The 27933-nt window shown below is 34.2% G+C and overlaps 2 protein-coding genes and 1 long non-coding RNA gene across 12 annotated transcripts in view; 2 read left to right on the top strand and 1 right to left on the bottom strand.

The window, feature by feature from the left end:
* dsx (transcription factor doublesex) overlaps positions 1-19168 on the top strand; it is a 243409-nt gene extending 224241 nt beyond the window's left edge. For all 10 annotated transcript variants that reach the window (XM_028178988.2, XM_028178987.2, XM_089738399.1 and 7 more), the window contains one exon: positions 12043-19168. The gene's annotated coding sequence lies outside the window, so the exon portion shown is untranslated. The remainder of the gene's footprint in view (positions 1-12042) is intronic.
* The window catches only part of LOC149499891 (uncharacterized), a 266141-nt gene that overhangs the window by 69295 nt on the left and 168913 nt on the right, over positions 1-27933 (bottom strand). The gene's annotated exons all lie outside the window — the stretch shown is intronic.
* Positions 21508-24730, top strand: Uxt (Uxt prefoldin-like subunit). Its single transcript, XM_028178939.2, has one exon. The coding sequence runs from the start codon at positions 21655-21657 to the stop codon at positions 22087-22089; it is 435 nt and encodes a 144-aa protein (XP_028034740.2). The 5' UTR covers positions 21508-21654; the 3' UTR covers positions 22090-24730.

Here is a 27933-nt window from a genome sequence, read left to right as displayed (position 1 = left end):
TATTTAATACAGCGCCATCTGTGAGATTTTTTAATACTAACGTGTGTACGAAAGCTCTTGTAGTGAATTTTAATTTAGGATTATACGTGAAATTAAAATATCAATTCACAGAGGGCGCTACCTTACAATTATTTACTAATGACAAAATTTTACATATACTTAAGACGTTTAGGTTAATTGTATTTTAATTTTGGAAGGTTTCACTTCTACCACGTGTGAATTGCACACATTTTGTTTTTTTTTAAAGATATTGTTCGAGCTGATGGTTCATCTGGTATTACGGGGTTACCGAAGCCTGTAGACATAACTTCGTGAATGCCATCATCGAATATGAGTTGTTGGTCTCAATTAAAGTATAGTTTACGCGATCGAGAAGTTAAAAAGCTCGCACTAAGCACACAGTAGGTATGATTGCTTTACAAAAGTAATTTCAAAAAATATTTAAGTAATATACAAAAATTATATCAGATATGAGAAGTTACATTGCAATTCAAAATATAAAATTATTAATACATAATTCAGTTCCCCGGTACATCTTTAAACTTCGGAACCATTTTCGACGAAATACGGCATGTTAATAGTTTGAAGCCTGCCAAAGGGTTTCACTACTATTGCTCTGCGAAGCACAGCAGTCTTTGCACTTGCGAAATAATGTGTAGTCCACACACACAGGGAGACTGCGGGCGGAAAAATACCATCTACTTCTTTTCTTCTTCTTTAACTCCTCCACTTTGGCCCGTCTTCGGCGTTCTTTGGGTGTTTCTGGTTATTCTCCTCCATATCCGCCTTTACCGTATCCAACCAGCGTTTCTTGGGCCTACCGCGGGATCTTGGACCTGGTAGGGAGAGGTAGAGGCATCTATTTCCGACTGGGGGCCTGCCGCTTATTTGGCTATACCATTGGAAACGACTCACCTGCAGCATATCTGCTGCGTGACGAACTCCAACGCTCCCGGGGATGTAGTTGTTACGAATGTGATCTAGTTGCGTAATACCTCACATCCACCGTATTAGCATTATTTATATAAAGAAAAATCCATTAAATACCATTTCCTCCTCTTTTTACATGTTTTCTAATTTTCTTCTTTGTTCTTTAACTGACCAGCTATGGATGTGTTTTAATGCTGTCGATCATAGTTTTTTTTTGAAGATGTTCATTCTTCCCAAATTTCCATTACGAAACATGACATCAACGGAAAAAATGTGTGTAATGCGAAAAACTAATTTAAATCTTGATGTGTTCGTGATTACGGTCGAATTTCGTTCATTAGAAGAGCATCAGTACAAACTAGAGGTCCCGCAGTAGTCGAAATTCGACTATAATTAATTGGAATTGTAAGTTTGTACACTATTATGATTGTATTTTATACTTCTTAATCACAAATTTCGCCAAGACTACACTATAAAAAATATTAACAAAGACAAACAATATTTAATCTTTTCTCAATTTGACAACAGACGTCAAGAACAAAAGGTTGACAATAAATAGTATGCATGCGTGTGTGCGTCAAATACATGGTATGTAGTGTGTGTAATGTTTTCTTTACTGATTTAATGTATCTTTTATGCAATATTTAAAAAAATATATTAGCATTGTGAACTTCTTCTCTGTATTCTCTATAAGTGTGGAAATTTTCATACTCCTCCGTCCGCGCAATTTTCGTAAAAAGGGATACAAAGTTTTTGCTTCACGTATAAATATAGAAATATAATTATATGGCAGACAAATCACTGCGTTCGTGGGTAGGTTGTGTTGCGAAAAACTGATAATTATGTTTAAGTACATAATAATTTAAATATTGCATAAAATTAGTGTTTGAATGTTTTGAATCTAGAACAAGTGAAGTCGTCGTGGCCTAAAGTATAAGACGTCCGTTGCATTCGTATCTAGCGATGCACCGGTGCTCGAATCCCGCAGGCGGGTACCAATTTTTCTAATGAAATACGTACTTAACAAATGTTCACGGTTGACTTCCACGGTGAAGGAATAACATCGTGTAATAAAAATCTAATAATTATAATTTGCGTTATCACTGGTGGTAGGACCTCTTGTGAGTCCGCACAGGTAAGTATCACCACCCCGCCTATTTCTGCCGTGAAGCAGTAATGCGTTACGGTTTGGAGGGTGGGACAACCGTTGTATCTATACTGAAAACATAGAACTTATGTTCTCAAGGTGGGTGGCGCATTTACGTTGCAGCTGTCTTTGGGCTCCAGTAACCAATTAACTCCAGATGGGTTGTGAGCTCGTCCACCCATCTAAGCAATAAAAAAAAAAAAAAAAAAAACAATTGGCCATCAATGTGATTGTAACCTACTCTGAGTTTCTCGCCGGATCTTCTCTGTGAGTCGCGATTCCGATTCGGTGGTAGATTCAGCGAAGCACTGCTCTTACCAGGGTCAGTGTTAGTAAACCTCTCACGTTGAGCTTGTGAACTCACCTAGCAGTCCGCGCGTAGTCAGAAAAGACCCTTAATCAACCACCGATTAGATAGAAAAAAAAGGAGGATTATAATGTACAGTGCTCCTGTTACTCCCATACCAAGATTTCACCGATTCTAATTAGGGCCAGTTATTTTCAAAACACGTAAATTCTAGTTAAGACGAGTGATATCTTTATTATCAGTCAGCAATAATGTCAATAGACATTAAATTTCCACAGAATAAACACTAAAGACGATAAGTGAAGTAATATACTAAAGACGTTACTATGTGTATATGCATTACACATATCACATGTATGTACATATATATATCTTGTTTGAAAAACGAATATCTGTCAATGCTCTGAATATCTGACAATGCTCTGAAACACTGAATGTCGATCCCAGGGTACTAGGGTAAAATTGAATCCAACGATAATTTACAGAAAACCTGATTTTTAAAAAAAATTCAGCACATTTTATAAGTTAGTGAAATCAGGCCACCTGTCGCATTTTGATGGTAGTATGCTAGAAAGCTTCTTAGGAATTTTCAATGACAACTGTGTCAAATTACATTACATTCAGATGAAAGGTATAGGAACGTATAAAGGACTAGCAAAGGACATACAAAATTTTATTTACCGCTTAAAATGTATTCAGTGTTGGGATTAGCTTCAAATTAAAAATGTATGTGCGATTCTCGTAGCTTTCGGTAAATGCGTCATATTTTTCTGAAAAGTATCTCCATATATTTTAGTAAAATCATTAGTTTTAATATTAAATTATGATTGTCTAATTTGTGTTCAATAACACGTGTTTTTTATGTTTCGGAACAGTCGTGTTTTTTATAAAGATGGATCGTACGCCATTCAGCTAGAATATCGCATCAGTAAAACGATTATAGAAATGGCCACTTCGTTTGATGACAGAAGCTATGCGTCGCGTGCTATGTGTGAATCATAACTAAAACAGACAATCAAAACACTCGGCTAATCAATCAGGAATGAAGATTATTGTGCTAATAGACTTGATTGCTTGTGACATTTTTTAATACAATGTGTGTACGCAATGGTCACTTAGGTACGTTGAAATAATGGAAACAGTAATTTATTTATTTCAATAAAGCCAACAACATTGCAGCGTGATTTACTCTAACTGATAGATTGGCAAAAAATATAACCAGTTTCATGCTTCCATTGAATGTGCTATTTATTAACTTACTCGTATAATCTGATGACATATAAAATATCGAGAATTACATGTCATATGCTACTTAAGTAACTTATTTTATTGTTATTGTTATTACGCGAAATGTAAAACTGCGAATAATATGTTATAGTCGATTTTTTTTTTAATGCTTAGATGGTTAGACAAGCTCACAGCCCACCTAATATTAAGTGGTTACTGGAGCCCATAGACATCTACAATGTAAATGCGCCACCCACCTTGAGATATAAGTTCTAAGGTCTCAGTATAATTACAACGGCTGCCCCACCCTTCAAACCGAAACGCATTACTGCTTCACGACAGAAATACCCAGTGGTGGTACCCACCCGTGCGGACTCACAAGAGGACCACCAGTAAAAAAAATTCTACTCGTTATTTTTTTTTATTTACTCGTTAGGATCGTTTGTGAATACCTTTTAGTGTGTATTTATTTAGAAGAAGTCATTGGCGTCCGTCCTAAGATTTAAATTCCACACCAACCCGAAAGAAAATCCGCATTCTGCACACGAGTTTCTAAGAACCGATGTTAAAGATTTATGTCTCCATCTTTACTTCAATGGATGCGCTAATGCTGTCATCAATGACTTGATTGTGACGCTTTGATATAAACGATACACGCTTCCTCGAGCGGATATTCGTAATTTTGCAAGCCCACATGCTGATAAGTGCTTCGTAGATTCCACAGACAAAATGAAGGCCGAGCCCCACTTTGAGATTTGAAAGTTCAAAGTTTCAAATTGTTTCCTTGATGAATTCCCACCATTAAAACCTTAGTAAAATGTCTTGGGAATTTACTAGAACTAGTGGTCGCCCGGTAGTCGAAATTCGACTATAATTAATTGAAATTATAAGTTTGTACACTATTATGATTCTATTGTCTTGAAGACTACTAAACTTCTATAATCACAGATTTCACCAAGACTACACTTTAGACAAATATTAATAAAGACACACAATTTATAATCTATCCTCAATTTGACCACAGACTATACGCAATAAGAAAAGTTCGACAATAAACAAATAGTACCTATGCATGCGCGTGTGGGTCAAATACATGGTAGTGTTTGTATTGTTATTTTTATTGATTTAATGTATTTTTTATGCATTATTTAAAAAAAATTAACATTCTGCATTCCTTCTCTATATTCTCTATTAGTGTGTATAAATGGAAATTTCATACTCCTTCGTGGGCGCAATTTTCGTATATAGATATTTCAAAAATCGGTATTAGGAAGATGTTGGGGCAATAACAACAGCTCTCTATCTCTTTCGCACGCCCTCCTTTTGATGTCGGTCACATCATAAACCACAATTCTACCCACGCACTCTTCCTTAAACTTCTTTACAATATTAATTCCTATTTCCCTTTAAAACTAAGTTGGATTTTGTCGTCACAAACAAATATCTCTTTCTTTAGTTATAGAATATTTTGTGTTATATTTCAAATTAAACAAAATAACTATCTATTAGGATAGTTAAAATTATACGGCAAATACATAACATGTTTATTATGAAACTGTTGCACGTGCAAGGACGAAGGTTTTTATCAGATATCGCATGAAGGTTTTCATTAAATCCTCTCTTCCTGATGACAATGGCAGTCAGGAAAGAATTGACGATCCAAAAAAAACCTTCAAAAACGTTTCTAAGTATTTTTGGTGACACAAACAAAAGTTTAAATAAAAACATCGGTATTTTCAATAATTCGAAATTTCGATCTTTAACTCAGGCCACGTGAAGATGAAACAAAAGAAAAATAAAGCACATATTTTTAATAGAATACTGTAATAAAAAACCGATAAGATTACGAAATATAAAAACACGCAACTTCGACTTTATAAATTGTGACCTTTTTCGGTGACTTAAAGCTCCCGCACCGAACTTGACAGCCGTCGAATTTGGCATCGCAAAAGGGCTGTAACCATTTTTGACGGAGAAGCACAGAGTCTGATTTGGATAGCACTGAAAATAACTTCAATAAAACACTTGAAACAAATACTGTACTTTTTTTTTACCTACCTATGCTGATAGCCTTGAGAGGCTATTTCAGCTTCGCCCTAACATGTAGGTGAGCTCACGGGGCTCGAACCGGAGTGATGCTAACAATGGCCCTAGCAAGAGCAGTGCTTCGCAGAATCTACCACCGGATCTAAAACGCGACCCACTGAGAAGACGGCTGATAGAAGAGAATGAAAGAGAAAACTTTGCTGTGCCGACCCCACCTAGTGGGATAAGGCGAAGAAAAAGAAGTGAATTAACGTTTGCCATTTAATTAGTTTCCTCCCCTATTTTTATAGTTTATTATACCACGGTTTCATTCATAGGAATAATATCAATCTTGATTTATTTCTGTGGTTTCATTCCTCCTGTCTGAGTCGTACCTACGTAACCCGATATTTATGCGTTTGAGTAATAAGAATAACGATTGTGACCAAAAAATAATAATTTAAAAGAGTATATCGTTGGTTTTCTTCGTCATGTTTACTTTTAGCATATGCGATGGTTGAGACCTCGGGTTTATGTTGCAAGCTACCTGGTCAACCCAGTTGGGTATTGAGCACGTTTTTGACAGCAATAATAAAATTTAACTTAAAACTTTTATTTTTACTGGTGGTAGGACCTCTTGTGAGTCCGAACGGGTAGGTACCACCATCCACGTAGGAGGTACGGCCCTCTACCCAAAAAAAAAAAAGGTACCACCATCCTGCCTATTTCTGCCGTGAAGCAGTAATACGTTTCGGTTTGAAGGGTGGGGCAGCCGCGGTAACTATACTTGAGACCTTAGAAGTTATTTATATCTCAAGGTGGGTGGCGCATTTACCTACGTTGTAGATGTCTATGGGCTCCAGTAACCACTTAACACCAGGTGGACTGTGAGCTCGTCCACCCAGCTAAGCAATAAAAAAAAAAAAACAAAGATCGCTTGATTTCAAAATACCGAATTTCCGAGTATTAATTAAACACCTTGCATCGCCTTCTCGTTTAAATGGAGCACGAAACAAACCTGCTAAATAATTAGGTCTGGTCGCGGAACAACTATAAGAGTTGAATTACATCGGAACGCGCCACGGAGGCTAATAAAAAATTGCACAACCTATTCCACAGTTAATACAGTTATCACAACAGAGAGGCAGTCGGATGCGAATTGGCTAGTTAAATATATAATTATGTCATTTGACAACAAAATAAGAGTCTCTATACTATGACAATCAGAGATAGATAGATCTCTTATTATACTTATTGATATTTATTCTTGTTTGAGTTAACCCATAGACACAGCCCACTGAGTTTCTCGCCTAATCATCTCAGTGGGTCGCGATTCCGATCCGGTGGTAGATTTTGCGAAGGACTGCTCTAGCTAGGGCTAGTGTTAGCAACTTCTCTCAGCTTAAGCTCGTGAGCTCACCCACCCGTCCGGGCGTAGTCGGAATAGCCCCTGAGGCTACCAGCAAAAAGGTAGGGAAAAAATGAGTGGCCTCTTTGGAATTAACCTCAAAACAAAAGCGCTGCAAATATAAATACGGCATTCTTTATTTGAATTCAAACAGTGAGCTCGATATTCTTAAAAATATAAATTACACTCTTTGATAAAGCTGCATTTGTACATGCGGTTAGCACAATAGGGAACACATGTTGTAGCTTAACAACACATGATACAATTAATATTTATTACAACACGTGCTCGTTATACAAAAAATATATGTTTGTTTTGTATATTTTAATCCATTAACTAACCAAACACCTCTATTTTTCTGCATTCAGATAAAATTTAAAACCATCTAACGTTTATTTTCTATCAATGTAAAAAGTCTTCAACCACTCGTCAGCCTACAGTTTATAATAGGCTATTCATACATAATAACTTTCATCGTATATAATAAAATGAAAATACAGTTTCATTTAGTTTCAAATTGCTTACCGGAATCGATAATCGTACACGTGTGACATACTCGATACAGCTAAGAGATTTCTGTTCGAAGAAATCCGTTTTCATTCACACCGTAACGTAACACGCTCCCCGACAACCGGACCCGCCAATCGAACAGCCCCCGGACACGGTGTTAATGTGATAGTTCGGAATCTAGAAACACAGATAAACCATTCGTATAAGTTGACAGCGGCTTATTAAATCTGCGGCATTCCGGATGTTTCCTTGTCTTATCCTCTGAAATTGGATGCAAATTACGTATTTTTTTACATTCGAAAACATGTAAATTGCGTGTTGAGGCTCTGCTTCGAATCAAGGGATTGTGACCGAGCTGGTTTCTTAATACGCGCCGCTTAGGAGTTCTTTTATTATAGAAATTCGTAATTGTGCCTCAACCGTTTGCTCGATGGTAAATTATTATAATTATATCTCATATTTTTTTAAAACGTTCGTTTTTTATATTTAGCACGCGCAAACTGTTCTATTTACTGCTTTAAAGTGGTTAACAATTTGAGTTTGGTATAGGATTTTAATAGTAAAGTCTACTTAAATTAATCTTAGTCGAAGTCGTCCTGGCCTTAACGATAAGTCCTCTGGTTGTGTACGATCGTTACGACTGTGCCCGCATTCAAATCCTACAGACAAATTCGGATTTTCGTTTAAGAATTACGTACTTGACTCATATTAACTGATGGCTTCCACGATGAACTAATAGTATCGCGTAATAAAAATTAAACCCACAAAAAAAATTGTCTCTCGGGACGTCCGACAGAAGTGATAAGTTAAACTAATCTAAAGTTGAACTAATTAATATTGAAATTGTTTAGCTTCTGTGTTAAATATGATAACGTAAGGAAAGTTGTAACATAAATTGAAAAATATATATGAAATTAGTTTGGAGTTACATACGCTCTCAATACCGCTGCCGTATGCGTGAGAGAAAGGGAAGCTACAGATTGATGCCTTACGTAACGATGTTAGCACATTGTAAGCACACTGCCAAAAGAAGTTATCACTTCAAAAACAGCCCACTGAGTTTCTCGCCGGATCTTCTCAGTGGGTCACGTTTCCGATCCGATGGTAGATTCTGCGAAGCCCTTGCTAAGGTTAGTGTTAGCAACGTCGTCAGGTTTGAGCTCCGTGAGCTTAGCTACTTGTTACGTTACGCTGACATTATCCCTTAAGGCTACCTAGCTTAGGTAAGAAAAAAAGAAAAAAAACGAGAATAATTCTTAATTTATATACAATTGTGACGGAATTCAGGCTGCTACATCCTTGGACTTCGTCAACCACTAAACACTGTGGGCCGTGAGCTCGTTCATCGTCCTACTGCAATTTAAAAAAAAACTATTCAAATTTACATTACTGATGCGGTGTGAGTGGAAGGCGTCTGTAGATGAATGTATTACTACAAAGACTGGCCGGTGGTAAGGTTTATGTGACAGTTCTAACAACTAATACAGTGCCTGCTCTATTTTGATTTCATTACTGAATTAGAATCGAGTGAGATTCTATTGTATTATATTCATGTTTCCTTAACAGTTCCTTTATTTGTTTCGTATTTATACTAGACTAGTGGTCCCGCAGTAGTCGAAATTCGACTATAATTAATTGGAATTGTAAGTTTGTACACTATTATGATTGTATTTTATACTTCTATAATCACAAATTTCGCCAAGACTACACTATAAAAAATATTAACAAAGACAAACCATATTCTATTCTCAATTTGACAACAGACGTCAAGAACAAAAGTTTGACAATAAATAGTATGCATGCGTGTGTGCGTCAAATACATGGTATGTAGTGTGTGTAATGTTTTCTTTATTGATTTAATGTATCTTTTATGATTTATTAAAAAAAAAATTAGCATTGTGCACTTCTTCTCTATATTCTCTATAAGTGTAGAAAATTTCATACTTCTCCGTCCGCGCAATTTTCGTAAAAAGGGATACAAAGTTTTTGCTTCACGTATTAATATATAGATAGATAATATTCATTTAATTTTATTGTATTGTATAAATGCGTAGGCGAACTAATGTTAGACTTATTGTTAAACGGATATTTGTTACATTCAAATCAGAACAGAGTAACTTCATTAGAGATCACGACTTAAGCATGCAATACCCTCATTTGACTTATGTTTTTTTCTTACTCATTCGCTGGTAACCTAAGGGGCTATTCCAGTTACACGCGAATTTGCTAACAATAGCCCTACCAAGAGAAGTGCTTCATAGAATCTACCACCGGATCGGAATCACGACCCACTCAGAAGATCCGGCGAGAAACTCAGTAGGCTGTGTCTATGGGTTAGTTCGCTGAACGGTTTCCGGTGCTTGAAGATAACTTATTTACTACAACAGACTTTAAGCAATAACAAAAGTTTGACAATTGACAATAAACAAAGAGTATATTTATATAGTATGTGTTGTGTCAAATACATGGTAGTGTGTCTAATGTTTTTTTTTATTATTGAATTAATGAATTCTTTATGCATAATTTTAAAAAAAAATTAGCATTCTGCATTCCTTCTCTATATTTTCTATAAGTGGGGGAAATTTCATACTCCTCCGTCCGCGCAATTTTCGTAAAAAGGGGTACAAAGTTTTGGATTCACGTATTAATGTAAATTGAATTACGCGAATGATTCTCTGAGTTCGACCCGCGCCCATAACAGGTTTGCAACATTGTAGCGTTCGATTGTTTTATACGTTTTTTATTCGTGCAGAACCGCGAGCCGGTCCGGTGCGATCGCGTCGATTCGTATTGGCCTCGTGACCGACTTTACGATATTTTAACCTATATGCAATATCTTTCTTTCTGATTTATTATCAAGATATGAGATTCGTGTGTTGTTATGTATATGCGATGCTCGCGGATAACATAATAAATCCTTTTATCTGTATAAAGGCCATTTATTACTGGTGGTAGGACCTCTTGTGAGTCCGCACGGGTAGGTACCACCACCTCGCCTATTTCTGCTGTGAAGCAGTAATGTGTTTCGGTTTGAAAGGCAGAAGAGGGGCAGAAACTTATATCTCAAGGTGGGCGGCGCTTTTACATTGTAAATGTCTATGGGCTCCAGTAACCACTTAACACCAAGTGGGCTGTGAGCTCGTCCACTCATCTAAGCAATAAAAAAATAAAAAATAAAACTAAACTTAGTTGACTATATTTAATTTTGAATAGGCAATGGCTGTTCCAATGTTCAAATCAGAACCCATTCGTGCCCTATACACGTTAAATTTGCCGTTTCGAATGATTTGAAAAATGTAATACCTAAATTAAAAATACCAATTCACTTCAGCGAGAGTGCAGAAACTTAGACAACAGAGCAAAAACGTTTAGATGTGTTGGTGCGTTCACACACGCAAAGTCACAAGACTTGCTTAGCGACAACATCGATAATTATCAATAAACCTTAAACAAAAGATTAAAACTTTCAACGAAGAAAAGCAGATTATCAATTCGGGAAATAACGTGATTATCAAAAAGCTTGCGACACACCTCCCATTTTCGGTCACGATATATATTTATTGGATTGTGTATATGGGTGAATAGGCACTTGTCTCACCTGGTGGTTGCTGGACACCACTAGTGGATCCCGCCAACGACCTTCAGAGGTGAGACCGAAGTCTCAACTGTATAGAACAACACTTGCCCCACCAGTCAAACCGGAATGCATGACTTCGCGGCAGAAAACTGGTACTGTGTGATCTAATAATGCGCCTCACCTTCCATTGAATCCCTTATTGTTTTCTTCACCTACTGAAATAGGGTACTATTCTACACGACACAGACTTACCATACCATAATACGCGTCGAAATGAAGCCCTTAATGCTCTCGAAGGCCTTATTTTAAAGTGTTTTACGTCGCTAATATAGGCCAGATACGGAAACTTCATTTGGGTTCATATATATATGAAATATATTTGAGATCCGTAGTGATAGAGAGGAGTTGGTGGATATATATCCTACTTCTCATATCTTCTTCTAAATCAGCCGAAATTCCTCATACAGCCCGAATAAAAATATATTTATTCTTCAAGTGATTAGGTCTCATAGATGTTAGCCCAACTTAAAAACTATGCTAGAAAACCCACTTATATTCCGATATCTGTAACATATTTAAATAAATCTATACTAATATATAAATCTACAGTGGTTTTTACGGATGTTCCGTTATAACTACTGAACCATGCATCCGATTGACTTGAAACTTGGTATCCATTTAGAAAATACATGTACTTAATGGATAGGCTAATATTTATATTAAATGTTGAACTCCTTAATAATAATGACAATAAATAATAATGTTAATTTTAAATGCGCAGCGAAGCGGGCGAGTACGGCTAGTTCGTTCTAAAATTAAATAGGGTTAGGGTTTAAAAAAATTGAGCTCGTGTAGGGTTATTTCATCTTGAGCTTTTAAAAACATATTGATATTTTTTTTTTTAATTTCAGACGGCGCATGACCCCACCGATACCCCGTCAACTTCGACGGGGCACAGCGCCGACAAGTAAGGCGTCGGCCGTCGCGTGGGCTCAGTGATCACCAGACTTTATACATTAGTGTTTAACATTACGTTCGCAAACGGAACATTCGAGAACGGATCACGAATATCTATAGACAATATGTTTTTTTTTTTTAAGTTTCATCACCTACGTTTACAAAATATGTTTATTATATGTAATAGGGATGTGGAACGTGTTAAATGTTGTTTTTTACATATAATGTCATTTTTTTTTTGTTTTTTTTTTTATATTTTAAAAAACAGCAAACGTGTTTTGTAAAACAAATCATTTATTGTTTTCGTAAGACCACCACGGACGGCGTTTGTCTTGAATGTTCTCGAAAACGGACAAATATTTATGAATAAATATTTTTTAAGTCTTTACGCCGTAAACCAACATACCAGTAACCCAGTGACTAATCAATATTCTAATACTACTTACGTAACTGCGATTATTACATTTGAGCGAAGCGATAAATAGAAAAAAAAATTATGTTTAAAAATAGTATTTTAACATTCACTTTATTCGGATGTCTAGACACGATGACATCGAATAAATAAAAAGCGACTCGTTTATCGACAACAACAGGTATGTATCAAGTAAATAAAATTGATATTCCAAAAATTATGATATTGATAATAAAATATTTGATAAGGAACAACAATATATTTTAATACCCTCTGGCTTCGAAATTTCTAAAGTTTGATGTAACTCGTTTTTGCCAACTCTACACTGAGTATCATTGGAGCGATCATAATGAAATTACTACTATTTTAAAGCAAAATTATTAATGAAATTACTGGTAGATCTGTTAAACAAAACATTCTTAGTATGTTTATCTATCTATGCTCATATCAAATGTGCTGCCATCTATATAAAATATACAGAACCATTATGATAATTTTGCGAGTGCTACTAGCTGAAAAGCTATTTAGTTGAAGCGATAATTTTGCAACTTTACAGGAAAGCCATTTAAAGTTTAAAAATTTGGAAAAAATATCAAAAAGAAAAAGAAACTCCTTCAGCTATTCGAATATAGTAAACTTAATTGAAGTTCAATTAAAAACATCGAACTGTTGATGCTGATACCAAATAAAACGCGCCTTTAATTAATTGAATATGCAATTTAAAAATGGGAACATCTCTGAAAATGAAAAAAAAAAAACTGATTATTTTCAAAAGCAGTGTAAAATTTAAAATATTAACTTTTGAGATATATTTTTGTGTTAATTAGCAATTGAAAATTACTGGAATCATTATAATATTGGTGTAGGTAAGCCTCAAAACTACATGTATATGAAAAAACGTATTTGACAAAATATGCGACATGTGCCCTTTTCGAAATTGCATATTCAATTACAAAGATTAAATGTCGCTTAAACCAAATGGTTTTTCAGCCCTTGTTAAAGTTAATTAATACTTCTTACTTATAATCTCACGAGTTTCCAAAACTTAGAAAACATTAAATACATACATTTCAATACCTAACCATTAACATTCATTTTCCATAATCTGAATAGATAGTTTTCTATTTACTATACAAAAATTAAAGTATAAATAACTAAATTAGATCACAAAACCAGTGGAATATCAGTTAAAAAATTAACTAGCATATTTAGTTAACACGCAAAAGAATTTATTTATTTATACAATCCAGTGGGTACGTCATCAAAATTCATTTTAATCATATCTCGATGTATTTATAATACAATGTCTTGAGAGCTTCAGTTCATGATTTTCATTTAAAAAAAAAACACATAACGTGTGCGCTAAAAACAATTGCTTAAGGATAATATTAACTGGCGTATTTAAAAACATAAACCATTCGAGTATATAACAGAAAACGATATAATATTGGATTACAAAAATAATACATTGGATTACAAAATAATACATTAGATTACAAAAATAATACATTGGATTACAAAAATAATACATTAGATTACAAAAATAATACAGTACTTCAGAATTCAAACCGGCGGTTGATCCTCAAGTCGTCGTGAATTTTTTATAAATGTCTAGCTGTACCCGTCCGCTTCGCTGGGCATTTAAAATTAACATTGTTATTTCTCACCCCCACAAGGATTCTCATCATTAACGCCCCCGCAACTGGTATAAGGAGTCCAACACTGATATAAATATTAGCCTATCCATTAAGTACATGTATTTTCTACATGGATACCAAGTTTCAAGTCAATCGGATGCATGGTACAGTAGTTATAACGGAACATCCGTAAAGACCACTGTAGATTTATATATTAGTGTAGATGTTTCTGGAACTAATAAAGATGACAGCAGACTATGTTAGACATTTACTATAAAAATACTTGAGGACATTCTCAATGAAGCTGTACACGCGGGCGTGACGGGCGGGGATAGCGTGCTGCTGTCCCTGGTCTACATGCATAATAATATCATTGAAGTCTATAAAAATATTTTATAGACATGATAAATTAAAATATAAGAAGTGTCTGTTTAAATATTTTTATTGTTATTTCAAATAAGTCGCAGTGGCCTAAAGGATACAACGCCTGGTTTAATAAGCAATACGACTGTGCCGATGTTCGAATCCCGCAAGCAGGTACTAATTTTTCCAATGAAATACGAACATAACACATCCTCACGGATGACTTCCATGATGAAGGAATGACATCGTGTAATTAAAACTCTTATAAAATCTAATTTATTGTATTGCTATACAATTCGACACTCACGTCGCGGTATTTATTAACTTCGGTTATCACTTAAAATTAGATGGGATGTGAGCTTTTTTACCCGATTATTAAATAAAAAATAAAACTAACATTTACATGCTATTTATTTTATTTATTTATTTATACTTTATGCACAAAACAAAACTTGTACACAGGCGGACTTAATGCCGTGGGCATTCTCTTCCAGTCGACCATAGGGTGGTGCAGAGATAATGCATGGTAGGTGCATTAACAAAAGAATAACAAACAACAACAACAACAACAAAACAAAAAAAAAAGAACAAACTCAAAACAAAAATCTTCCTTAAAATAACATCTCAGTATTATAGAATACACATACTACAATTTAATATACCTATGTATAAAATAGTAAAATACATACATACACATAATTACACACAATATAATATACATGTAAAGTAATAATATATAAATACACATGATATATAAATAATAATAATAATTGAAAAATAAAATAAATTAGTTAGTTACACCGAAAGTATCCTTAATTGAAATGTTTTCAATAATCGGAAATGAAGCTCCCAGGACAATATTATTAAGGTTCTCGCGTCCCGGAATTAGGTACAGATACACCAGGACTCCCGCCTAAGCTAAATTGTCAAATTCATTCCATGCTCTAGTTTATTCGGCTCAATCGAAGAAAGTGATAAATTTAATATGAAATTATGATCTCGACGTTAATTTGAATCTATTGGTCTTTATTCGTGTTTTAAGAACTGATCAATTTAATATAAAAATTAAAAGGTTAAACATGTAAAATATTTCTCATCTTAAATTAAATTAGTCATTCCAGTCCAAAAAATCGTATGCTAACATTAATATTTAAAATTCGAAAATAAAATTTTGTATGTAGTTTTAAAAAAAAAATACAATGAGGATGAAGCACTAGTCAGTAATAAAGCGGCCAGTGTTTTAAAGAAATATTTGCTGTATCTGAAATACACAGGACGTTAAACTAACATCAGTGTTCCACGGTAGTACCGTACCTGAAATACAGAGGGCGTTATTAAATTAAGATACAAATATGAACTTAATGATTTTGTAACAAAGCAATCGTCCATGGTTTCCGTGATAAAATTCGTCCTAAACGGCCGTCGATTTTATTTGAATATACATATTCGACTACATATTTTATCAATCTAACAAAGTATGTCTCAAATTTTTTATATAGCATGTAAATATTTCGTATTTAGTGATAAACAAATGATGTACTATGGAATAATCATGTATTTAAAAGAGGGCGTAAGTGACTATTAAATTTTTTGTTTATATGTTAATTTGACCTTTCTTAAACGTCTTGCTAACGAAACTTTAAGAAAACCACGAAAAATAATAAAGCATCAATAATAAAAGGCTCTTAATGATAAAGTAATATGCAAAGTATGTAAAAATTCTTACCAGCAATATTTTATTATTCAACATAATTTAACAGGCCAAGTTGAAGATGTTTAAATAATTATGGTGTCAGAATTAAATGAATACACGATGACAAGGTTTTTACGATGATAACTTTTCAGTGTGCTTAGTGCGAGTTTTTTAACGTTCTCGATAGCGTAAAAGTTAGCTCATACTTGTATGGAGTTGGAACGTTTGCCTACGTTTGCCGCCAGGGGCGCTGTACTGTAAGAGCAGTGCTTCGCAGAATCTACCACCGGATCGGAAACGCGACCCACTGAGAAGATTCGGTGAGGAACTCAGTGGGCTGTGTCTGTGGGTTAATTTACTCGCCGAGCCTTTCGTCGCAAGCGACGGCTTCGACGAGAACGATGACCGGTGCTTCAGGTACCTAAAAGCAGTGTTAGTGGATCGGGAGGATCCGAGATGACGTGCTTTGGGCGATGCCGACTGTTTACAATTTGGTGCAACTTCGTAAAAATTTGACTTAACTATTACGCGATCAAGAATGATAAAAAACTCGCACTAAGCACACAGTCGAGTTTGCCGCGCTAATTACCAACAGGAAAAAACCGGTTGACGTTTGTTTTTTTTTCTGTTTTTTTTTATATTAGTTTTACATCCGTACAACCTTATTTTTCGGTACTAAGTAAAAGCATTGTGTAAAAATATTTAAAAATTGTGTCACAAGCGTCCTCTCTAAGTCTTCTAACTCAATGGCGGACCGATGACCTTGAATCGAAATTAAATAATCCCTTCAAAATATAAATAAAAACTATCTAGGAAATTAAGAACTGATTCTTTTCAAATATATTTCTTATTTATTAGCTGTAAATTGTGAACGGATCCTAGTATTTTTAAGATCTTGTAATTAGTCGTAAGAATATGTTTACGTCCTTACTAATTTATGAAATTTTTAACGTATATTAAAATTTATTGGACGCAAGATATTTGTCAGTCCGCAGTCCGGAGATGTCATTCGACATTATCTAATTTGTAGTGTAGTTAAAAAAATGCTTGACTAAAAGTATACAAATAATAATGAAGTAACGGTAAAACATTTTTTACAATTACTACTTGGTAAACGATATCCAGCTGCCAATGGTTTAAAAAAAAAAGAAATGTTTCGGTTATTTTATAGTCAAATAAAGATACATTAAAAGTCAGGCCATACCAGTAATTTGCAAAGTTGGGTAATTCGCAAAATGTAATAATCTTAACAGTGGACAATATTTATATGTACTAGAATTTGTAATATCTTTGTTTTACTTTATACTGGACTTTCTTTTTGATACTTACTGCTTTAATCAAGGCTGATATATTTTTGAAAAACAAAAACCACTCAAGAACTCATTCATTATACAATACATTGCCTTTACATCTCAAATAAATAAAAAAAACTAATATTTTCCAAATACCTATGTGGCTCTTCCTTTTTTTTTAAGTGTGGCAATTCTATTTTTTACACTTTTTAATTAAAGAAATGACGACATGTTAAAAAACTCGAAATTGCCAAATTTGACCTATTTTTGCGAATTACCTTTTGCCATTTGAAGCATTGCAGTCTTGCGAGTAAGAACAAAATAAAATTAAAACAAAATTGTTAAAGTTAGTTTGTTTAATTTAAATAAATTTATTGGAACCGCTCCCGAAAACAAAGAGTCTAGGTTATATCTGATGGTATAGCACGAAACAAAATTGAAACCAGAATAATTCTTTTAGATACCATTCTTTGTTGTCATGGGTGCAACAATTCTGTACTTGCAATTACATTACAATAAATTTGCTAATTGCTATCACTTTAATCACTAAACAGAAGAAATATAATTTAAAATTTAGATAAAACTTAGAATACTTTTTCTCCATTTTGTTTGGAAAGTAGATGTGAATTTTTTTCTTAGGGAAGTCCTTGTTGCCTTTTCGATTTCGGGAACGGTTCGCTTACCACCAGTTCAATTTTCTATCGAGAAATATGTTAATCTCTAGCGTCCAATTAAAATGAAACTTCCGCCCAATGATTCAAGGCATGAATTTTTTTCATTACATAATTTAAAGTACCAAATCCGGTCCAAATTATTAAATGAAAAAAAAAAACTATTTAATAAAAGCCAAAGCTTTCTACGAATATCCAATTGTTTTTTTCTAAATATTTTCTTGGAGACATCGTCCGTTAAAACATGGTGCTCTTGTCACAATCTTAATAAAATATAGTAATGGTTCGCAATTTGGTATTGTACACTATGAATGCGATTTTTTTCCTGAAAAAAAAAACAGAAGCGTTTTATTAATCTGCATTATTTTATTGTATATACTCTTAAGGATTTTTCAGGACATACAAAGATAGTTGATAGGTTTACGGAAGTGGCAAACTAATAAAGCGTAGGTATATTTACAAATTGTGTAGATATCCTGTGGAATATGTCACATGTTACATGTGTGACAAAATCACATTCATGCGTATATGAATACTAAAATGCGACAATTAATTTATCTATTTTCATATTTTATTCATACGGTCAACGGCGGCACATCTAATATTATATTAAATACACAGTCCATCACATTAGTTTATTGTTTAATTATATTTATATTAATCGTATTTAAGTGATAGTTTTAAGGCTCCATGAAGAAGGTGTCGAAGGGAAATTTATACCAGCGATACCTATATCTAAATTCATAAAACGTTCGTATTTGAACTAATAACTATCTGTGTACTTTTTCTGTACATAAATACATTATCGATATCTCGATATTGATCGTCTTTTCTTGTATTTAACGTAAGGATCACAAGTTTTTTTTTTTTTTTAAATGTTACTCTACTTATTTTCTGATTTGTAATGTTCATGCCTAGTGATATTGTAAATAGATGTTTAATGGTTAATTAATCTAAATGGGAAAGTGATAAAACTGTTTCTTGTCAATAAACGATTTTAACATCGTTCAAATGGAGTTTCATTGCTAACAAAAATGTTCTGTAATAGTAACTAATATCGTTGCAATAATCTGTTGCGATACATGTATTGTACTAAGTATATACAGCGTCAAATCAAATAAAAAAAAAATGATTCAACATAAATGAAAGTACATATATGTTGAACGTCAAAAAGAACTACCTACCGCCAATTCACAAAAACTAGCCTCCGTCCTGAGAAGAACTGGCAAGAGACTCAGCGGGCATGTCTTTTTTTTATATTTGATTTTTTTTGAAATATTTGATTTTTTTTAAATATTAATGCGCCTTAGACTCGCCTAATGCGCCTTAGACTCGCCTGATTACGCCTTTATTTTTCAAGCCGTGGTCCGAACTTCCTAAGAGGTCCCCGCGCCTAGGGGGCTTGCGAGGTATGTGGGACTGATCCGCGACGCGAATCGCGGGCCCAAGAATATTTTTAGGGCCCTACCGCATTAAGCGACTCCCCTGTACTTTGACACCCGACGTCCGATCTCCGTCTGGGCTCAGTGTAATTAGGTTCCCGCGGTCAACACTACAACCAGAAGCCTGGTATGCTAGAATAACCCCCTAAGTTAGGTACGAAAAAAAGAATGGCTTAGTGGTAGTGATGGAACACAATACAGATGGAATACAATAATACAGTTAACGTGACTTCTGACAACGACACCCCGACTCACACAGCTGACCTAACTGCCGACGCCTTAGACCTAGAGACTTTTGAACCACTGAGTGTTCATCATCATCATCATCATCAGCCTTTATCTGCCCACTGCTGGACATAGGCCTTCCCCAATGCCTTCCACAGAATGCGCTCCTCCGCCTTCCGCATCCAACGACTTCCCGCCGTGCGCACTAAGTCGTCGGTCCACCTGGTTAGAGGACGCCCCACGCTCCTGGTACCTGAGTGTTGGACGCTACTAATACTAACGTCGGTAGCAACCAAGGCACTGACAACGTATTCGTCGAACTCGCCGAAGCCCTTGATGTGGTAATTAGTCCACACTTAGGCCGCTAAGCTTCTCATTGATTTTCAGCGGATTGTGATTTCCACCCGCGGGTGGATGTACACGTGAAGAATTTGCCTTGGAGCTGCTTTGCTCGCTTCTCTTAGTGACTCGCCAAGGTCTGCGGGTCAAATGCTATCCTTCCATGGCAAAAAAAAGCATTAAGCTCAAATCAGACTAATACACTAAGACAACAATATTTTATGATTTGAATGTTATTTGAAAATTTCGAAATTATTTAATGAAGTAAATATGTTTGAGCAGTTAATTATAAAATAAATTAGTAAAAAATGAATTGTTAATAATTTGCATTTTAGTAGTTGAAATACACGTATGAGCACGCCATCTAGCGTAAGTACTATGAACTTGAGCTCCATTACGTTGGATTATAGTTTTTAGGGAATTAACAAGGTGGCAGTTTTTTCTAGCATGGCTATCGAATTTTATGGGAATATTCAAAGTATCGACATTTATGTACCGACGTTGGTAGCTTAAGGAAAACTTTTAGGAAAGTGGAGAAATAAAATATCTATTAAGTCCATAGACCTATATAGTAGGTTTCCTACTTCATTGATTAAGTCTTATAAGCATGTGATTTTGAATGACAAGACAATCTAGGAAATGCCGAAAGAGGCACAATATTGCGATTTCTGTTGAATTCAAAATTCATAAAATGTTTAAACCACATTGAAAAAAAAAACACGAGAATAAACCGTAAAAGTCACTTTAATTTGGTTTACAAGTACCGAAAACCGAATACTAATTTAGATTGAAAAAGTCATATTATTTAATAGTGGTTAAATATCTAAATGGAATTTAGGCGATGTATTGAAATAAAAACCAGTGTTTACCAAGAATCAGTTTATGCAGATTATAGAGCATCACTATGTTAAGATGAGTAGTGACTCAATCTTTTTAAATTTTGAACTTAAACTTGATGAAATACAGAAATAGATTTTTTGGCGGGACGGGAGGAGTGAAGTTGTATGATTTATTTTATTTTGTTTATTTAGTGTTTCTTCAGGGGTAAATGTGTAATAACGGTGGTTTATTAACTGTTTACTATCTGTGAAAGTGCACAAATGTGGAAAAATGAAACAAAGCCGCTGAACGTAACTTCTCGGGATCCTCCAAAAGTCCACTGAAAAAGTCTCAATAAATGACCACCATTTTACTGAGATTATATTTCGTACCATATTACCTTATCTCATTTCAGTTCATTTCACTCAATATTATAATTTTTCATAAAAATAAGAATATAAATTAAAATAAGATATGACCTAAAGGTCTTAGTTACCAGGTCATAAAATCCCTTATTTTTTTTTATCACGAATAAAAAATTGTTTGAATTTGTTTAATCATTTAATAATTAAACGTGTTTTCTCAGTATTTACACCGTTACTGTAAAATTAAATAAATCAATATTGAACTTGAATATTCTCACATAAGTAGATCGAAAATTTATAACCTTAAAATGGCACAAACAAATATAGAAGACACCGTAGCAAGATACGAAAATTTCATAAACGAAGTACTAAAAGAAGACCTCAAAGAACTAGAAACGAAATTAGAGTTTTTTAATAATGAAGTTTCAGATTTAATACAACAGAAGCACACATTAAAAGTGTTAACAAACAAAAATATTCATCCCACTGGTTTCAAGACACAGGTTAACGTTGGTTGTAATTTCTTCATGGAGGCGTCAGTGTCCAAAACCGATACTTTGCTTGTGAACATCGGATTGAATCACTACATAGAATTTAAATTATCAGAAGCCAACAGATTTTTGGAGGCGAGAATAAAGTCTTATGAAAAAAAATCTCATGAGGTACGTCTCAGGGCAGCACAGGTTTCTGCACACATTAAGTTGATGTTATACGGTATTTCCGAATTACAAAACAAACAATAGTGATGGTTCTAGTACTTAAAGCAACTGTGTGAATAATTTGGAGTAAAACTGTTATTATGTTCGGTGTTTCATAGAATTTTTATTAAGATAAATGTATTTTAGTTTGTAAAATCATAAACGATATATATTCATTTATGTTTCGTAAATGACTAAATAATAAGTCAGTCATGGTGCAGTTGTTAGCGCCTCTGACTGTGTTGCTGAGGGATGTGGGTTTGTTTCCCACATTGAGCAATTATTCGTGTGATGAACAGGTTTGTTTGCTCTGCGTTTGGGTGCTTATTATCTATATAATATGTATATATTGATACATATTAAAGTATATGTCAGTCTCTGGTACCCATAACATGGAACCCTAGTTTGGGATCAGATAATTCTATCGTTTGTTCCCAGTAATTTATTTTTATTATTTATTTATTATTGTTTACTGGTGTGTCATGATTCAATCATCACATCGAGTTGGTATTGAGCTTGGAATGAAAAAAATTGTTGTTTATTTGTCCCACTAACAAATAATTAGCATTGATGAATAATTGAGTGTTAATTTTGGATATTTTTTATAATTTTGCATTAAATTTGGTGTTGGATTGATGACATTGTCCTCAGTGATTGAGAGTGATGTTAATACCATATTTGTGCTTCATAATACTCCAAAATGGGGATATCTTTGTGTTAACCTATATTTGTATGTGTTCATTTTAGTACCCAAGTTGAAATGACTAAGTGACAGAAAATAATATCCAAATTTAGATAAAAGTAAGGAGTATAGAGAGCAGTTGTTCTGCTATATACAATATATTTATAAGATGTTGCAAAATTGTTACTGATATAGTTTTGATGCATCTGTTATATCTATTGCATGACTGTCGTGTTTAATTGTAAACTGTACTTTGCTACATTTTGTCTCTTTAATATGCGAACCGTTCACAAATAATAATTATTTACATTTGCACTACATTTATATTTCTAGTTTTTTTCATAACATATCATTATTGAAGTTGAATAGATTGGCCAAGGTGCCTTTTTTATTAATACCAATTATATCTATTGCATATTCTGTAATATTGCAGCACAGCAACTATGTATATCATATTGTAGTGTATTGAATTATTCTCTCACTTTGATATTATATTTTTTACAGCTGTTCTAAAGCCTAAAATAAACCTATTTACAGTGCAGTATAACTTCAGCAAATCAATATTAGATCAATATTAAGACAAATGTATTGATTTTGGTTGCATAAAGCACCCTAATCTCTTAGAAAGGTTAGAAATCGCCATATTCAATCTAAATAATAATATCATATGGCTACATCTGACACAAATTTTCAATTAAAATTGAACAAGGAACTCATAGTAGAAGTTCTGCCCATCTCTATTTAGCACACAAGCTTTTGAAATTCTATTATTCTACCTATACTTTAATAAAACTACTATTTCCTAATAAAGTATCCAATTATTCATCTATTCTAGTCTACTGTCCTTTCTAAGTGTATATACAGTTTAATAATGTTCATTTTCAAATGTTCATTTTCAAATGGGAAACCAACAGTGTCACATTAGTTATTTATTCTAGCAGTTATTCAGTTATGTAATTCATATTCTGTCAAACCACTTGTTTAAAGTTTCTAATGAAATTATATTATGGGGATCTGTTGATGTGATAATAATTTAATTATGTATATATACATTTGTATATAAATTAATTTTAAGTGTAGACTGAATTATGAAAGTCATAAGCTAAGATGATGTATAGACTCATTCCTAAATTATAAAAACAACCAGTACTGACTTTGTGGTAGCAATTTTTCAAATGTAAATAACTTAGTTTTAAAATTGAAAAACTTATGTTTTTGTGTAAGCTTATTGTTTTTTTTAAATAATAATCAAGTTGCCATTTCTAGGCCAAAACTATTATATATATATTATAATAAATATCTAAGAAAAGTCTGAATTCTCAAAGAATTTGTGAAGTTTAGTAAACTCTTAGTAGTACCAGTGAGCATTAAAAACTCGCACTCATGTCATTAAAAATTAGATTATTTTCCTCACGTATCAAAATGGGTGGTAGATTTCGCATTGTTCTGTCTGGATTCCAGAAACTGCTTTTACACCAGGTGGTCGGTGAACTGTTCATCTATGAAAATAAAAACTTATTTTGTAACCGTAATGGACTGTTAATTAGCTACCTACAATGATTACGATTTGTTAGGTTTTTTATTCCTTTCCTATTCGCTGGTAGCCTAATTATCCTAATTAAAAATTCCTATATCCTAATTAAAAATTCCAGTTACTCCCGGACTGGTAGGTGAGCTCACGGGCTCAACCTGAGAGAATTTGCTTACACTAGCCCTAGTAAGAGCAGTGCTTCGCAGAATCTACGACCGGATCAGAAACGCGACCCACTGAGAAGATCCGACGAGACACTCAGTGGGCGGTGGCTGTGGGTTAGTTCGCTACGGACCTAGCTTGAGTTCGGTGACTGGTGATTGAGAGGCCTAAAAGCATCGAGGGTGATTCCGGGGATTCGACAAGACATGTATCGAGCGACGACGGCTTTGTCGCGTTTGGATAAGGTTGTTAGATTATCTGATAAGAAATACAACTAAAGAACTATTGATGTATTAAATGATGCGAAGCTCTTTTTGTTTTATTATTATTTCAGAACTAATTAGCCCATATTAAACTGCGAATTATAGGTAATTCCTATTCAAATGTACATTTTTATTGAGGTATATGTATAGGTATGTATAATTTAAAAATGCAGTATCCAGAACAGATGGTGTGTCTTGAACGCGGTTTGTGTTTTTACTTTTTAGTACCTACCTCCAGAGAGTTGTTTAAATCGGACATTTGGTCATTTTAAAGTGTAGGTACCTACCTACTTATCTGTCATATATCTTAAATATTAGGTATGTACCTTTGATAATTTATTCTTAGTTATTGAACATTATCGTAAACAACAAAACATTTTTTTCAAAAATGGATTTTCTGCCAACAAACTGTCATGACGGTAGTTTTGCTGTACTTTTGTAATTTGAAAAAAAGGGGCCGCTGAAGCAAACCGATTTCTCAGCCAATCCTTCAAATGACAATGTGTTCTATTTTTTTCGAAATGCGAGTAATAATAGTTTGTGCGGTTAAGAAGTGGTAATTTTGATGCGGAATACATATTTGGCCTGGGCAGCCAAAAAATACCCAAGAATTTGAGGCATTACTCTATAACACTTGTTGTCAAACTCAACAAGAGCTTGCAAAACATTGAGAGCTATTCAAGCAGCAATCCCAAAATGTTTGCAATCAGCAGGATTTATCCAAAGGCTGAAAAATCGGTACCATTACCATATGAATTTAGTCCGAGAGACCTTGAAAGATGATTTTGCGTGTTCGTGATGCTTTAAAAGAAAATCATTTTTGCATCGAAATATTACTTAACGATGAAAAATACATATACCCATTACGGTAGCTTTTTGTTTTCCCTACCTAAGCTGATGGTCTCGAGAGACCATATCAGCGTAAACGGGTGAGTAGGTGAGCTCACGGGGCTCAAACCTGACGTTGTTTCTAACACGAACTCTAGCAAGAGCCGTGCTTCGCAGAATCTACCACCGGATCGGAAACGCGACCCACTGAGAAGATCCGGCAAAAAACTCAGTGGGATGTGTCTGTGAGTTAATTTACTCGCCGAGCCCTTCGTCGCAAGCGACGCGGCGCGTCGTAACTATACTTGAGACCTTAGAACTCATATCTCAAGGTGGGTGGCGCATTTACATTGTAGCTATGTGTTTTATAGCATTGTGTGTTACATTGTCTATGGGCTCCAGTAACCACTTAACACCAAGTGGGCTGTGAGCTCGTCCAGCCATCTAAGCAATAAAAAAAATATTATTCATTCGTGACTACAGCTTAAATAGCACAGACGGTCATTTAATTTATAATATACTTATTGGGAATGTTAGGGTTGTGCGGTTGTATTTTTTTTTAGGTTTTATGCAGTAACGTAGGTACGGGTGAATAAAGTTCGGCATACTATTCGTTCCTATCCTAATTTAAACTTGAATTTAATGTAAAGTGCTCCAGTGTGCATGAAGTGAAAAATTAAGTGGTAATCACATTAAATATTCTATTTTTGTGATTCTTAAGGGTTTGTAGTCAACTTGAAAGTCGCTTCGATAAGCGTTTGATGAGAAAATTGGGGTTAATTTGCATAGGCAGGTAAGTTAAAGAGCTAGGGGCTCGGTAATTAATGTAATTATTCTGTAGGAGAATAAGAGCACTTGAATAAAATATTGTCATCATTAAGGGTTGAATTGATTAGTTAAGAGATTTCGAAGACCCTATTAATTGATTACAAAATTTAAAAAAAATTATAATGATCGAATTAATAAGTACTTATTCAATTCCGCTTGCGAAGCAATAACTCGATAAATATTGATAAAAGCTATCTAATTAAATAATAACTTTTTTTACTACATCAACTATAAGAAGATAATAATGCTAAGAACAAAATTAAATTGTTAATTAGAATTTTCAAAGAATATATTGCCATCTAGCAGTATAATTTAGAACTATTTCAAAAAATAATTTTTCAGTTTATATAGTTTATCCTTATTATAATAGATGGCGCTGTAAACAAATATTACGATAAATTCATAGATCAAAAGTCAGTCCATTGGAACGGTTGTTTTTCCCTACGTAATCGTTGGCAGCATATGGGGCTATTCCAACTACGCGCGAACTGGTAGGTGAGCTGACGAACTCAATTTAAGAGAACTTGCTGACACTAGCCCTAGCAAGAGTAGTGCTTTTACCACCGGATTCGAATCGTGAACCTGTGAGAAGGTCCGGGGAGAAACTCAGTGGGTTATGTCTATGGACTAGGCTGCATCGAACACTTGAACGGTGACCGATGCTTGGAGAGCGTAAAAGCACCAACAGTAGCATCTATAGGATCCGATAATACATTTTTAGGACGACGGCCACTTCGCCTTGCCCTATAGTCTGCATAACTAAAGAATAAATAGTTTTAGAATGTGATTCGTGCTAATTTTTACATTTATCATATAAAAGGTACGTTTAAAGGTATTACATATAAATAAAAGGCGAGGTTTCAAATAAAAGCTTAGCTTTATTACTTGTTATATTCACGAAGAAACATTCCTGACTGACATCAACAAGTTTCCACGCTGACAATGCTAGTAGAGATACAATCATGTTTCCGTGTTCCTATTTTAAATTTTGAAATGTCGAACGAGTTTTTTTTTAATGCCAATTAATTTTTTTTTTCTTCCAACAAACCAACGCGATTTGCCACAGCCGCGAGTCTCACAACCCCGGCCGCCATTTTAATCGAAACAGTTTTTTTTTTTTAATAATTTACATCTTTTATTTCTCACAATAACATTTTTATGTCTAATACACCGAACAGTGGTTTTAGATCCTAAAACATTCAAAGACAAAGACACACGCTCGTAAATTATAAGCATTATGACAATGTGATATTTATATTTAATGAATAAGTATTGTTTTTATATAAGAACTTTTATAATTAATGCGTAGTTAGGTTAGGTTTCGCGGTATAGGTAAAGTCTGTCTGAGGCTCCACAGATTACAATAGCCATACCAGCCACGCGTTAGACAAATACCGAGGAATTGTTTCATTTTCACAAATCGCCCTTAAAACTGTTATTTTTTTTTAATTTACTTATTTTTACACCCAGAACCATATAAACATCTTTGAGTTAATATAATTTTATCTATATAAAGGAAGGCCGCGCCGCCGATCTCTCTCGCTCGTCAACTTTTATTTACAAACTGTTAATGCTCCTAAAAGTTTCATTATCCG

The sequence above is a fragment of the Bombyx mandarina genome, chromosome 25 (genome assembly GCF_030267445.1).
Source record: "Bombyx mandarina strain Sakado chromosome 25, ASM3026744v2".
NCBI lineage: Eukaryota > Metazoa > Arthropoda > Insecta > Lepidoptera > Bombycidae > Bombyx > Bombyx mandarina.
This window is presented reverse-complemented; position numbering and strand designations above follow the sequence as displayed.